General features: G+C 36.4%; 2 protein-coding genes across 2 annotated transcripts in view; one reads left to right on the top strand and one right to left on the bottom strand.

Moving 5' to 3' along the window:
• The window catches only part of LOC143919333 (TBC1 domain family member 12-like), a 65,026-nt gene that overhangs the window by 46,423 nt on the left and 4,408 nt on the right, over window positions 1-14,195 (bottom strand). The gene's annotated exons all lie outside the window — the stretch shown is intronic.
• Window positions 1,555-8,829, top strand: LOC143919332 (uncharacterized). The gene is made up of 2 exons (XM_077441593.1): window positions 1,555-7,181; window positions 7,284-8,829. The coding sequence occupies exons 1-2, from the start codon at window positions 2,961-2,963 to the stop codon at window positions 7,581-7,583; spliced, it is 4,521 nt and encodes a 1,506-aa protein (XP_077297719.1). The 5' UTR covers window positions 1,555-2,960; the 3' UTR covers window positions 7,584-8,829.

Here is a 14,195-nt window from a genome sequence, read left to right as displayed (position 1 = left end):
TATACTATATAATATAATAATCGAGTTGGCAACTGTCGCCTCGACACGACAATGGTCGTGCCAAGTGCCAATTAGTAAACGACAAAAAGTCAAAAAGGCCGCATTGTTGGCGATAGCCTCCAAAGATAAACTCTCATTGAAAGTATACTCGTCTTTTGAGACATACAAACAAACAAGGGTCTTTGTCGAGTTGAAAATTGACAATAACAATAGCGTTCGATTACATTATCACTGTCTGCGCTTATTATTATTATCATCATCGTCGTGTTGACAGCGTTCGAATGTGAGTATCGAAAGGCCAAGGCTTAATGAGAAAGGTGGGTAAGAAAGATAATGTTATATGTTTGAAAGGTGGTCGAATCGGTGTGTTTTGTTAATCATTTGATGTAGAATTGTGTCTTTTCGTGAAGGTACATATTGCATCTTAGTCAAATCCTTGACGTTTCTGACAGGAAAGGAGAGGAAATTAGGATGAAGTACATTTTGGTTCTGAAACCATTTTCAGAACCAAAATGTCACTCTGCCCAAAGAAAAAGATCTTTAACCTCTAAATTCCATGAATTCCATTCCAATTTAAAGTCCATGAGCCTGAAATACGCCTATAGGCGTTGTATTTTAGTCCACGCTGCTGATACATAGACTAAGTTAAGCCCAGGATTTTTTTGTACATTCTCAAAGAACCCTCCACATGCCCAGTCACGAAACTTTTTTAATTAAAATTTTTTTTAAAACATTTATTAATGAATTTAAAGATCTTATATTTAATTTATAAATTAATAGATTAAGTTACATCAACATTTATTCTGATTTTTCGGACAAATAACATAAAATAAATATAAACCCTAAATAAAAAAAAATATTTCCTACAAAATAAGGAAAAACTAATCAAATAAATAAAGAAATAAATCATGCCCAGTCACAATTTTTTGCAGCATTTTATAATCAAATTGGCAAACCTCAAGACGCTAAAAAACTTAAGTAATATTAGCATAAGAGATAGGAAAGGGGATGCCAATTTTTTACATGAACCGTTTCAATTGGCAACCGATCGAACTGGAGTCGCAAACCAAGGTCTGGCCAGCAGCGGGACTGCAGTAGGACTCGAACCCGTGACCACTCTGCTCGAAAGCATAATATGCTAACCACTAGTAGACGCCGGGGGTATACAGATATTAATTACAAACCGCAAGCATATGTACATTTTGCAACAATCAACAAATTAATACTGATTTACGAGGGGAAGAGGATTCAAATTTTATTAGAACTGTCACAACTACGTAGATTTAGGCGGTCAGGATGCTCGATGGCTAAAAAAATGGTTCACTATTGTTAATTTCTATTGTCAACCATTTTTTTTCTGCTCTCCTGCTTTCTCGGACAATGGAGAGGTCTATTGTTATTTTAAGTCGGGAAACTCGACCGCCGCTCCTTAGTGCGAAATCACTCAGCGGTGAATGTGGCACGTGGGTTGTTCCGACTTTTGTAATGACGTGTGGCAAACAGTCTTATTAACTGATTGTCGATTGGCATTATTGACGAGTTGGCATTAGTGTCGGCCCAAGCGGAAATACGCGACGGTCGACAGAGTCACCGAGTAGACGGCGTACGGACAGCTTGTGTTCCGTACGCTCCGCTGGCCCACCACGTGCAAATTTTACATTTCAATAAACTACATCAAACCATTATCGAAGTCTTTTCCATGATGGTCACTTCGAACCGGACACCAGTAACCTAGGCCACAACACCAAACGGACAAACCAATAGGAAAAAACGTGGTCGAGAAAAAATGGATGTCAATTAAGAAATCGGTATCGTTCCTTTGTTACTATCCATACCTTTCCAATACTAATAACATGTTTGCTTCTATTTCAGCAATATATTGATTGATGTACAGAGGTACATGACCGCGTGATTGACGCAGAAAATATATAAATAAAAACATAACCTACAAAGACGCATGGGACACAGAGGTAATCCAAAATTATCGGAACGATCACATAAACATCGTAAAGGATATTCAAGTAAGTGAATGTATTCAATCTCAGGCAATCTGTTCAAAAGGCAATCATGTGGGTAGGTCAGTTTTTAAAATATGTTTTAAAGTATAACAATTAATTAACGCGATTGTATAAAATAATATCGCGCTACGAAGGAATGTTTCATCGGTCGCATCGAATTTCGTATTAAAAGTGTAAAATCAGATGTAGTGTAAAATTAGCAAAGCACGTGGGGAATTATACTTGTAGCCCCAAAGTGGCTTAAACCAAGTACATACCGGTATATTCATATACCGGCAGATCTCTTTGTTTCTTAATGTGTGTAGAAACTTTCTCCCCCCTCCCCCCTCCACAATAAATGTGGAATTATACTTGTAGCCCCAAAGTGGCTTAAACCAAGTACATACCGGTATATTCATATCGGTAGATCTTTGTTTCTTAATGTGTGTAGAAACACCCTCCCCCCCCCCCCCTTCCACGATAAATGTGGAATTATACTTGTAGCCCCAAAGTGGCTTAAACCAAGTACATACCGGTATATTCATATCGGTAGATCTTTGTTTCTTAATGTGTGTAGAAACACCCTCCTTCCCCCCCCCCCCTTCCACGATAAATGTGGAATTATACTTGTAGCCCCAAAGTGGCTTAAACCAAGTACATACCGGTATATGCATATCGGTAGATCTCTTTGTTTCATAATGTGTGATGAAACAGTGGTGATTTAAAATAAATCACAAGACTTGTAGCCCCAAAGTGGTTTAAATCAAGCACCCACCAATTTAGGGTTGTAATTTCTTCCAAAATATGTTGGATAGATTCTGGTGATAATAGTTAAAGTAGAATATTAAGATTCACGGTTAATCATTGAATATTATTACCTTATCTCTACGAATAGTTCAATTGACAGCTATAGTAGAGAACAACTGTATTTATGAGACGAAATAGTGCAACTTTCTGAAACAAATGTCAAGTGCTGAAAACGAGGAAATAGAAGCTTCGACTTCCAAGTCGCATAAAGGTCGAAATCCAACTAGGGACGTAGAACCTATTAGAGACAGGTCAAGCTCTAGAATACATCAGACTCGAAGTCAGACTCAATCGATAGAAATATTAGCGAAGGAAAATAAAGTAGAAGTCATAATGACGTCAATAGAATTAAGGTATTCAGGCGCGGTACAAAGACTAAAAGGAAAAATAGATAAATCCTCCGAATTAGATGAAGGACAGTATCAAACCATTAAAGAAGCATACGATTATGTCCGAAAACTCCATTACGAGTATTTAGATAACCTTACAGACATATCGAAAGCGGCCAAAATAGACGAAGAGTACGATGCAATTACAATAACAGTTAAAAATCTTAAAGCAGCATTAGATTGCCAATCCTTTCAAGATAGTAAACTAAAGGTAGAGCAAGCAACAATTAAATTTGCTAGAGATAAGTTACCGACGTTAACCATTCCCACATTTCAGGGAGATCCATCTGAATGGCAATCGTTTCAACAAGCTTTTAAGAATATAATAGGAAACAAAACGGAATATTCGAATGTCACGAAATTACTATATTTGCATCAATCATTACTCGGTCCCGCTTTAGCAGCTGTATCAGGGTTAGATATTAGCTCAGACAATTATGAAATAACGTGGAGTATTTTAGACAAGCAATACAATTTACCAAGACTTAATCTTAAAACTAGGATCAACTCACTTTGTGACTTAAAATTAATCACAAAGGAATCACATATCGAATTGAGAGATCTATTAAATAAGGTAACGGTGTGTATTAAAAACATTGAATCATTGGGTTACGCGAGAGAAATTTTAGATCCATGGGTAACATGTTTAGTTCTAAGGAAATTACCATTTAGTTTATTAAAGGACTGGGAAACATCTCTGGTTGACAGAGAAATGCCACCGTACGAGAAGTTAGAAACGTTTCTGCAGAATAGATGTAACGTATTACAATCTACTGCATCTGTAATTACGGTGAAAGAATTCCCTCATAACCGTCAACGAATCAGGAGAACTCATGTCGCGAATAAAAACCCATCAAGTAAGGTAAACGCATGTGCATTTTGTCGAAATAATCATTTCATAGGCAAATGTGATAAATTCAAAGCAAAATCCAGTATGGAAAGAAATGAATTCGTTAAATCTAATAACATGTGTTTTAAATGTTTAAATTCATCGCATAAGATAACAAATTGCAAGTCTAACTATAATTGCTTAAGGTGCAAACAAAACCATCACACTTTGTTGCATCAGGACGATACATTTAGTTCCAATAATACGGGAAGGAAGTCAATTAATGCTCATTCTACTCATTTCTCTCAAAGGGAGATAATTTTACCGACGGTACAAGTAGACATTATAACGTCCAATGGAACGGTCGTTAAGGGTCGCACATTATTAGATTCCGGCTCACAAGTCAACTATGTTACCACATCTTTCGCTAAGAAGAATAACTTCAAATTAGAGAAAATCTCTCAAAAAATTGTAGGTATCGCTAATCAAGAAAGTAGCATTCGTCACATCACCAAGGTGACCATAAGGTCTTCAACCACTAATTACTCAACCAAAGTGTTGTGTTTGGTATTACCAGAAATTACTGGCGAAATTCCAACTGTGAAACTGGATCAACAGTTAATTTCAATACCAGCGGGAATCAAGTTATCAGATCCCCTTTGGAATAAACCGACGCCAATCGATTTATTGCTCGGCGCCGAGATTTGCGTTCATGCTATGAAAGCAGGAACCATCCAGTTAGGAAAAGGTATGCCTATCTTAAAGGATACCGAATTCGGATGGACAATAGTTGGTCCATATCCCGAAGTAAATAATGCTCCAGGGAAGAGCCACATAGGCTTAAGTCAATTAGACAGTCACATTCAAAACTTTTGGATGATCGACCAGGTTCCTATGGTAAAACATCAATCTCTTGAGGAGAAAAGATGTGAGGAACATTTCCAAGCACACACATCACGAGATAAAAACGGTAGATTTTGTGTAGCTTTACCATATAAAAATTCCCCGGTAGTATTAGGAAGTTCATTGCACATTGCGGAGAAAAGACACAAAACTTTGGAAAGACGTTTTTTAGCCAATAATAATTTAAAAATGGAATACAATAAAGTTTTAGAAGAGTACATAAATTTAGGACATATGTCAGAGTGTGAACCTCCGGAGGCACATGAGGTTCATTGTTATTTACCTCATCACGTCGTGGTTAAGGAGTCTAGCCTTACCACTAAATATCGTGTAGTTTTTGATGCGTCCGCGAAGACAACGTCCAATATCTCACTAAATAATATTTTGATGGTGGGACCTAGTGTCCAATCAGATTGGTTAAATTTATTTTTATTAAAACTTATTGAACTCATTCCTCAGACAATCTTCAAAAAATGGAAAGATTGTCAATTATCCAATACAGTCATGAAACTTTATAAAATTCCTAGATTGATAATACTAAATAATGCCATTAATATACAGGCACACGGATTTTGTGACGCATCCGAGAAAGCTTATGGTGCTTGTATTTATGTAAAATGTACTGATCAATTGGGAAATTCCAAATGTCATCTTGTGTGTTCTCGTTCGAGAGTCGCTCCGCTCAGTTTTGTAACTATTCCGCGTTTAGAGCTGTGCTCCGCTATGTTATTATCAAAGTTAATGAAGTCAACAATAGACCAATTAACAATTCATATTAATGAAAAATATTATTGGACGGATTCAACCGTCGCATTGCATTGGATTAGAGGAGAGTCATGTAAATGGACCACCTTCGTTGCCAATCGAGTGGCCGAAATCCAATCAATATCTCAACCCATTGAGTGGTACCATGTCTCCTCTACAGACAATCCAGCAGATTTAATTTCTCGAGGGACTCAACCATCAGAATTAAATCATAATTCGTTATGGTGGGACGGCCCTAGTTGGTTGAAATTAGACGAATCACGATGGCCTCGAAGACCTCCTGAGATCACAATAGATCTTCCAGAGAGAAGGGTAGTCACTAACGCTACCCTTGTGAGGGAAAATAATTGGATAGATAAACATTCTCATCTTCCAAGACTCCTTCGAGTTTTATCATATGTTCGTCGGCCACTAAGGAATAAACAATTAAACGTTAAAGAAAATAACGAACCGTCCGCTTTAGAATTAAAAGATGCTTTAAATAATTTGATAAGGTTATCGCAAATGGAATCATTTCCATTGGAATATCGTTTGCTGAGCAAGGGACATCCAATTCCCAGTAGCAGTAAATTAGCTAAATTGTCCCCTCTATTCCACGAGAATTTAATTTGTGTTGGAAGTAGACTTCCTCTGGGAACAACTCTATCAACGTCACCCATTATCTTGTCAAATAAGCATAAACTTACACACATGATTGTCCGAGATGCGCACTTGAAATATATTCACTTGGGTACTCAAGCCTTACTGTCGTTATTGCGGCAGACCTATTGGCCATTGGCCGGACATAATACTGTCAAAGGAGTGGTGCGTTCATGTGTCATTTGTTTCAGAAATAAACCACTGTCACACAATAGATTAATGGGATTACTCCCGCTTGAACGTACCACTGCGAATTTTCCTTTCAGTCATGTGGGGATAGATTTCGCAGGACCTTTTCCTGTGAAGAGTGGTTGCAATAAGAATTCTAAGATAATTAAGGGTTACGTTTGTGTCTTTGTGTGTTTTTCCAGTAAGGCAGTTCACTTGGAACTTGTCGGAGACTTAACGAGTTCAAATTTCTTAAATTGTTTAAGAAGATTCGTAGCCAGACGTGGCAGGCCCAATACGATATATTCCGACAATGCTACTAATTTTGTCGGTGCAAGTCGTGAACTCGTTAATTTAGTAAAATTAATTTACGAACGTCCTCATGAGGAGAAGCTACTACGGTATGTAGCCTCCGAAGGGATTCGTTGGAAGTTTAACCCGCCAAGGGCGCCTCACATGGGAGGGCTGTGGGAAGCAGCGGTTAAATCCATGAAGATTCATTTAAACAAGGTGTTAAAGGCCACCACCTTAAATTTCGAATCATTTTGTACGGTATTGACTCAAATAGAAGCTTGCATGAATTCCCGTCCTCTTAGTCCCTTGTCTTCGGATCCACTAGACCTTTTACCCCTCACACCTGGACATTTCTTAATTGGCAGATCCTTACTCGCTCTTCCAATGGAGGTTAAATATAACACTAATGTCCATGCCAATCTGCTTCAGATACAATTGACCACAGCAGCATTTTGGAAACGTTGGTCGGCGGAATATTTACATTCTTTGCAGTTACGACACAAATGGAAGAAGGACTCGAGCAACAATCTGAGTGTGGGTCAAATGGTCCTGTTAAAGGAGGAACACATGCTGCCAACCCGATGGGTCTTGGGTCGAGTCACTAAATTGTATCCCGGACCAGATGGCAGAGTTCGAGTCGTCGACGTCTTTACTGCCAGCGGAGAGTTTCGTCGGTCCAGTCATCTAGTGGCGCCATTGCCGATTCTACCACAAGGACCACTTGACAGGAAGGAAGATCAGCAAGAGGGAGGAGAAACAGCAGCTTCAATTCCGTCAACTTCGGTAGCTTAGTTTAACCCGAAGACACTACCCCCAACTCATATTACTTATTAGATGTAATCATGAGTTTAAATCATTCAATGTTAATAGTAGTACTCCGTAATTCACTTTAATTGTGTTGTGTGTATAATTTAAGCTATTTTCATTTTAACATTCGGCAGTATATATCTCCGAATTTAATCTAATCATTTTGTCTTTATAATATAAGACTTGTCTCATGTCATCACTCGGAAGGATTATATCCGAGTTTAAAATAAACTGTTCAAATTTGACAGTTAAAATTAGATTCATGATTTGTTAATGTTAGTCTCCAAGCCACACTTAATGGAGCATCTTAAATTATTTCATGTCTACTTAATTATAACCTGCCGGGAGTCATCCGCAGGTCTTATGTTTCTTGTTATGAAAACATAAGTTAACTCTTACTGTTTATAGTATTTATGTGAATCATAGAATAAGTAAATATTATAATACTGAACATTTCGATGTTTAACGTAGAGACATCTATAATCATAGTTCGCCTTCATTTCCTGCTTGTAGGAATGAATGAATGACTTTCCAATTTACTTTTAATTTAGCAATGTTTGTGCTACTTGTTGATGAAATCAAGTTAACTTAGGAGCATTACACTCACTAATCAAGTTTAGTTGATCGGTAATAGCTGATCTGTCTTGACAACTGTAACAGTGTCAACATTGTATTGTCTAAGTTAACATCAAGATGAGGAATGCTTAAGTTTTAAACCATATACAGTCCACTCTCTCTTCTTTAAAGTAAACTTATCTTGTAATGCTTATTCACAGCTTCAAAGGAGATTTCAAAAATTTTAATGTAAATAGAAACAACATTCACCAGAGGTATACCTATAAGTTGAAATATTACTGAACCAATAAATTGATTTTATCCTCACACTGGATGAGGCAAAGGTTTCATTATTCACCCTCTATTTAATTATTTTAAGAGCTATGATTTATTGTAAACGACTCGTCAGTAATGCTGTAACTCTGTAGAATAACTGTATTGTTCAACAGTTTTCCTATGTGGGACTATGTTCCGACTTTTGTAATGACGTGTGGCAAACAGTCTTATTAACTGATTGTCGATTGGCATTATTGACGAGTTGGCATTAGTGTCGGCCCAAGCGGAAATACGCGACGGTCGACAGAGTCACCGAGTAGACGGCGTACGGACAGCTTGTGTTCCGTACGCTACGCTGGCCCACCACGTGCAAATTTTACATTTCAATAAACTACATCAAACCATTATCGAAGTCTTTTCCATGGGTTTTTTTTAGATAGTTTTAAACATATAGAAAAAATGTGATGGCATGCTTGCATGGGATGGCACGCGTGCATGCAAAAAGGTTCATGGCACGCGTGCATGGGATAGTCCTTTCAAAACAACTTATGTCGTTGTAATTGTATGGCAGTATTTATCCTTGCTTGACAGTGATCTATGTACATATATCAAAACGGTGTTTGGACCATTTTCGGTAAAATTGCTTGAAAGTGATCGATAACGGTGTATCTCATATTCCTTATCGATCACTGTCAAGCAAGGATACAATTTTACCGAAAATGGCCCAAAGGGTCGGTTTGGTATAAATCACTGTCAAGTTAGGATAAATACTACCATACAATTTCAACGACATAGATCGAATGTGTCATTTTGAAAGGACTATTCCATGCACGCTTGCCATGAACCTCACATTTTTTCTATATGTTTAAAACTATCTAAAAAAACCCCACGTGCTACATTCACCGCTATGTGATTTCGCCATTTGTCACAACAGTTAGCTTAAATTGATAAATTGGTACCGCATACCCCTCTGTGTGTTTTCACCTCAAAGAGATGCGGCTGAAAAAATGAACTGGTGTTAGGAAGGGCACAAGGGTGGATGAAATTAGAGATACTGTGTGGGATGAGATGGATGAGAGTTGCCCAAAACAGAGACGAATGGAAGCGTGTTGGAGGATGACTGTAAATGATGATGATATATGTATGTACTTTACAATATAAATATGTATCATATGTATGTATGTATGTATTTCGTGAAGTTTACTATTTACATTGAAATGACATACAAACAAAAAAGAATATATAATATAATACTACCGTCACGATATCTAAACCGACGATTTCCGTTAGTTATCTCGCTCTCGCGCAAAGCAACATAAAAAGCGAAAGCAGTTGGAGAAACGCTGAAAGCGAAAAATGAAGATATACATAGCTGAGCCGAGACAGGTTCATTTCCGACGGGAAATACGCGACAGTTCGATTTCACGACGAAAAAGCGGGAAATTCAAAACGAGCCCGTATCATCGTATTATGCATACATCGTGCATCGCATACAGAGCGTGTCACGTTTGAAAAATGACCCAAATGGTCGTTTCCCGAAAGTCTGGTTCCGTTTTCGCGCCTTTCCAAAGGCTTTTCCGGCGACAGTATTCGTAAGTGTGTCCTTTTTTAGCACAAACGGGTATTATTGTGTCAAAAGGTGAAAGCAAACATTGCTATATTTGAATGCTGAATAAGTTCGCGGACCCAGTTTCGAAAGTTCAACGGCGAAAATGGAAATCTTTCGAACATTTCTCATAATATAAAATAAAATTATATCGCGCGCTCATATTACCATTATTAACCTATGCTTCACCTGTATGGAATAACGCCTCGAATACTAACCTTTCCAAGCTCCAAATAATACAAAATAAATCCCTAAAAATAATTTATAATACAAAAAACTGCATGCCATAAATAATATTCCGTTTGTTATAGACATTACTAACAAACTAACCAGTAGATTCTATGACAGAATCACTAATAACCATACTAACACACTTGTGAAGAGTCTCCGTGATTACAACAAAATGTCTATACCCTTCAGGTATAAAAACAGATTACCTAAACACAATCTGCTTTAGGTCATCGATTTTAGAGAGTCTTTAAGTAATATTATGTATTAGATGTATTATGAACATTTATAAGGATTGTAAATAGGTTTTTGAGCTCTTTTTCCTATTATGCTTTAGATTAACATTAGAATAATATAATACTGTGATTAATAACCAAATTAAATTAAATTGTAAAATAGAAAATGATCAGTAGATCAGTAGCTATTAAAATAGATATAAGATGTATTGTGAACATAATTTCGTAATAATAAAAAGCATTTAAAAATCAAAAAAAATATACCAGGAAGGCCTAACAGGTAACCCCAATGCGCCTTCCTGGCCAATTATAAACATGGGCGCATTTTTTTTTATTACATAAATCTATATATATATATATATATATATATATATATATATATATATATATATATATATATATATATATATATATATATATATATATATATATATATATATATAATTGAATATCTGTTTGTTTTTCTGTCTGTCTCGCATAGGCTCCTAAACCACTCGACCGATTACGATGGAACTTTCAGGATTAATTGTATGCATATCCGGGAAGCTTACTGTAAAAAAACTCTTAATAATTATATTCGTAATTACGATTTTACCGACGCGAAAGTTTGAAGCACCATTGTGTAGTCGAGAAAATGTGTTCGTTGGTAACCACGTTACCAGTTGTTTTATGACGGCTTTGAAGAGATACGAGTTGAGTTCTGACCATCATTTGAAACGGGAACGGGAATTGCATGCCTTATTCTGGCATTGCAACGCATGCCGGGCTTAGCTAGTAATATATATAAAAACGAAAGGGTTGTTTGTGGGTATTGTTAAAATATAACATATAACTAGCGGCGGGGACTAGTGTTTAGCATATTATGCTATCGAGCAGAGTGGTCACGGGTTCGAGTCCCGCTGCTGGCTAGACCTTAGTTTGTGACTCCAGGTCGGTCGTTTCTTATCAGAGTTTGCCATTTATTTCTGAAACGGTTCCTGTAAGATTGGCATCTCATTTACTAGCTCTCTTCAGCGTCTTGAGGTTCGATATTTGATTATAAAATGCTGCAAAAATTTCTCCATAGATGTCACTGTGGATGTTTGTATTAATTCGCATTGTATAAAATGCTTAAGCATTGATAGTATTGTACATATCTGTATAAGTGCACTCGTCGCTTTGGAGCGATCTGTTAAGGCGAGTGTTGATGTTCTATAAAATAAAAAATAAATAAGTAAAAATAACCGTATATCAATTCACGTACCAATTACTTTCTGAAACCACCCTTTGAAATATCAACAGGCACAACACACGTGATACTTAAACGGATATAGAAGCATTGAATCGTCAAAGAGTTTTAAGTAAATTTAGAATAATTCGATTTAATTGGGCCACTTCTGCAATATATGTATAATTATCGAAGATTTCGGTTTATTGGGACATCTTGACACTAGTTTATTTTGGCCGCCCGGATTAAATGGACTTCTACATAATTATACGGAATCTACTTCTGTTGTATGACATCGTGTTAAGTATCAAAAGTTATTTAACAACGGAAGTCGTCTACAAAGTTTTGTGCAAAGTTTGCTGAAAAGTTTTCAAAACTTCGCAGATATTTTCATAAGTAGGACGTTAGCGGTGACAGGTAATGTATCAAAAAGATGAATACGAAATGGCATACAGTGTATGCATTTTTAATAGAAAAACAAATAAATAGCCTATACATATCTATTGAATAATTTAAAATGCATCATCATTATAATTAGATTTAATAAAAACATATAAAAGCAGTCGAACAGAACTATCGCATGACCGACACTGTATACTTAAATTTACAGTTTTTTTTTTATTTTAAAATTGTTTTTCGCCATGCAAATCCACAGTTTATAATCTACAACTTAGAACCATTAAACTTAGTACATACATATACCATATCATGGTAACCTTTTTTAGACCGTAGACAAGTTTTGAAAGGTGTTGACTGTTGGGGCGATATTTTTAAAAGGTTTTTTAACTTTAATTTACCTGGGCAACGCCAGGTACTTGTATATACAATATTTAACAATAAAAATATTCAACATTTTAACATATTTTTAAACTAAATCAATAAAATTCTTCCATTATATATGTATGTAATTTACAAAAATTAACCCAAAATTTTATACACATATTAAATCAGAAATTCAAAGCAAAACCACAAAAGAAATATAATCCCATACAGTAAAAAAAAAAAAAAAAAATCACCGACAGATTGACGACAGCTGACATGCGTGAGAATCCATGCATGCACATCATCCAATACTCCCCAACCCGTGGGACTAAATTATAAAAACACACAATTAATATAAAATAGCATTTAATCATATATGTATTTGCATATGCATACAATTTTGCATGACTATTACATTATGTCTTTTCGATTCGAAGAAAATCAATATTAATGACATCAGCATTCGCAGAAAAGTCACGAACGCAAATTACGTACACGTTTACGACTCGGTACTGATTATAATAAAGCTAAACATTTGCTATAAATTAGCACAAATTTGCAACGAATACGAAGACCTGGAAAAAAACCAAGCTCATTCCAATTTCTCACGCCTACATACAACAACAAAAGAATGAGGCAACCTCGTATTTTATTTATTTTTTATTTCATTCTTAGCCACACTGTCCATCGATTAACCGAAAAAATGAAAACGGATTATGTCCGCTCTAAAATCTCAAAACAACACAGTTTTCAATAACAACAAGTTTTCGCAACACAGTATATTAATACAGTTCAATGTTCATTTCGGACCTGATAAGAATCAACGACCGCATATTTAATGATTCATATTGTATGTACTGTGGTAACGATAAGCGTCATATGAATGCCATTTTTTTCATATATTGATTTTTCATCGTAATCATAAATTTATAATAAATAAATAAATGCCAGTAGTAGTTGTTGCTGGAATTGTATAGAGACGGCGTGTAAAATTTTACTTTCGAATTCTCGGTAGCTTCTCAAACGTCCGATCGCTTTCGAATATATGTAATATGATAATTATGATAGTTGTAGAGCGACGTCAGTTGAAAAGTTGCCGAGTTGTGATGATTAAAAATAATATGAAAAATTATATGCGCGTACATACATACATATGTATCATATATATAATATTGTAGCATATGCTAAAAGGAGCCGCCGTTATAATTGGTTTTCAAGGATTATTTAAGTGCTGTCGGCTAACAATGGAGACCCCCGAATGGACTTAGCGGTCGGTAACGGCACCCAGCCACCTCCCGCTAGAGTTCTCAAAACTGACAGCGCGAGACCGTGGGACTGCATATCCGGTAAATGACTATAACAATAGGTAAACAAACGTGTCAAGGAAAATGCACTGGGCGACCTGCCCTTTATAAGCAGGTACTTAGGCCATACCAAGGCATTCTGGACGGAGCACTGTCAGTGCGTGGATCTCCTTAATCAAACAATAAATGCTGTGAAGCGACTTTGGCCTTTTATTTGGATCCTCCACCCACCCCTACGCAACAATATCGCTATTCTGTCACTCTGTGTGTCTGAGATAACGCTCGCCGTACTAACTATCGACTACTTCTACTGTTTTTATCAGTGATAGGGCAACAAAAATCCTTGGATTCGTGATCCGCAATTCGACAGATCTAGGGCTCGCTGCCATTCGTCTTGTTATATTGTATATTATTAGTTCTCAG

This window comes from Arctopsyche grandis, chromosome 11, assembly GCF_051622035.1.
Source record: "Arctopsyche grandis isolate Sample6627 chromosome 11, ASM5162203v2, whole genome shotgun sequence".
NCBI classification, from domain to species: domain Eukaryota; kingdom Metazoa; phylum Arthropoda; class Insecta; order Trichoptera; family Hydropsychidae; genus Arctopsyche; species Arctopsyche grandis.
Note: the sequence above shows the minus strand (reverse complement) of the source record. Positions and strands in the feature narration are given on the sequence as shown.

What these genes read in the sequence shown, in the direction of transcription:
- LOC143919332 (XM_077441593.1), top strand. Translation starts at nt 2,961, where the DNA reads ATGTCAAGTGCTGAAAACGAGGAAATAGAAGCTTCGACTTCCAAGTCG. An exon ending in TACTCGCTCTTCCAATGGAG is followed by an intron (nt 7,182 to 7,283) that starts GTTAAATATAAC and finishes CATTCTTTGCAG; the next exon opens with TTACGACACAAATGGAAGAA.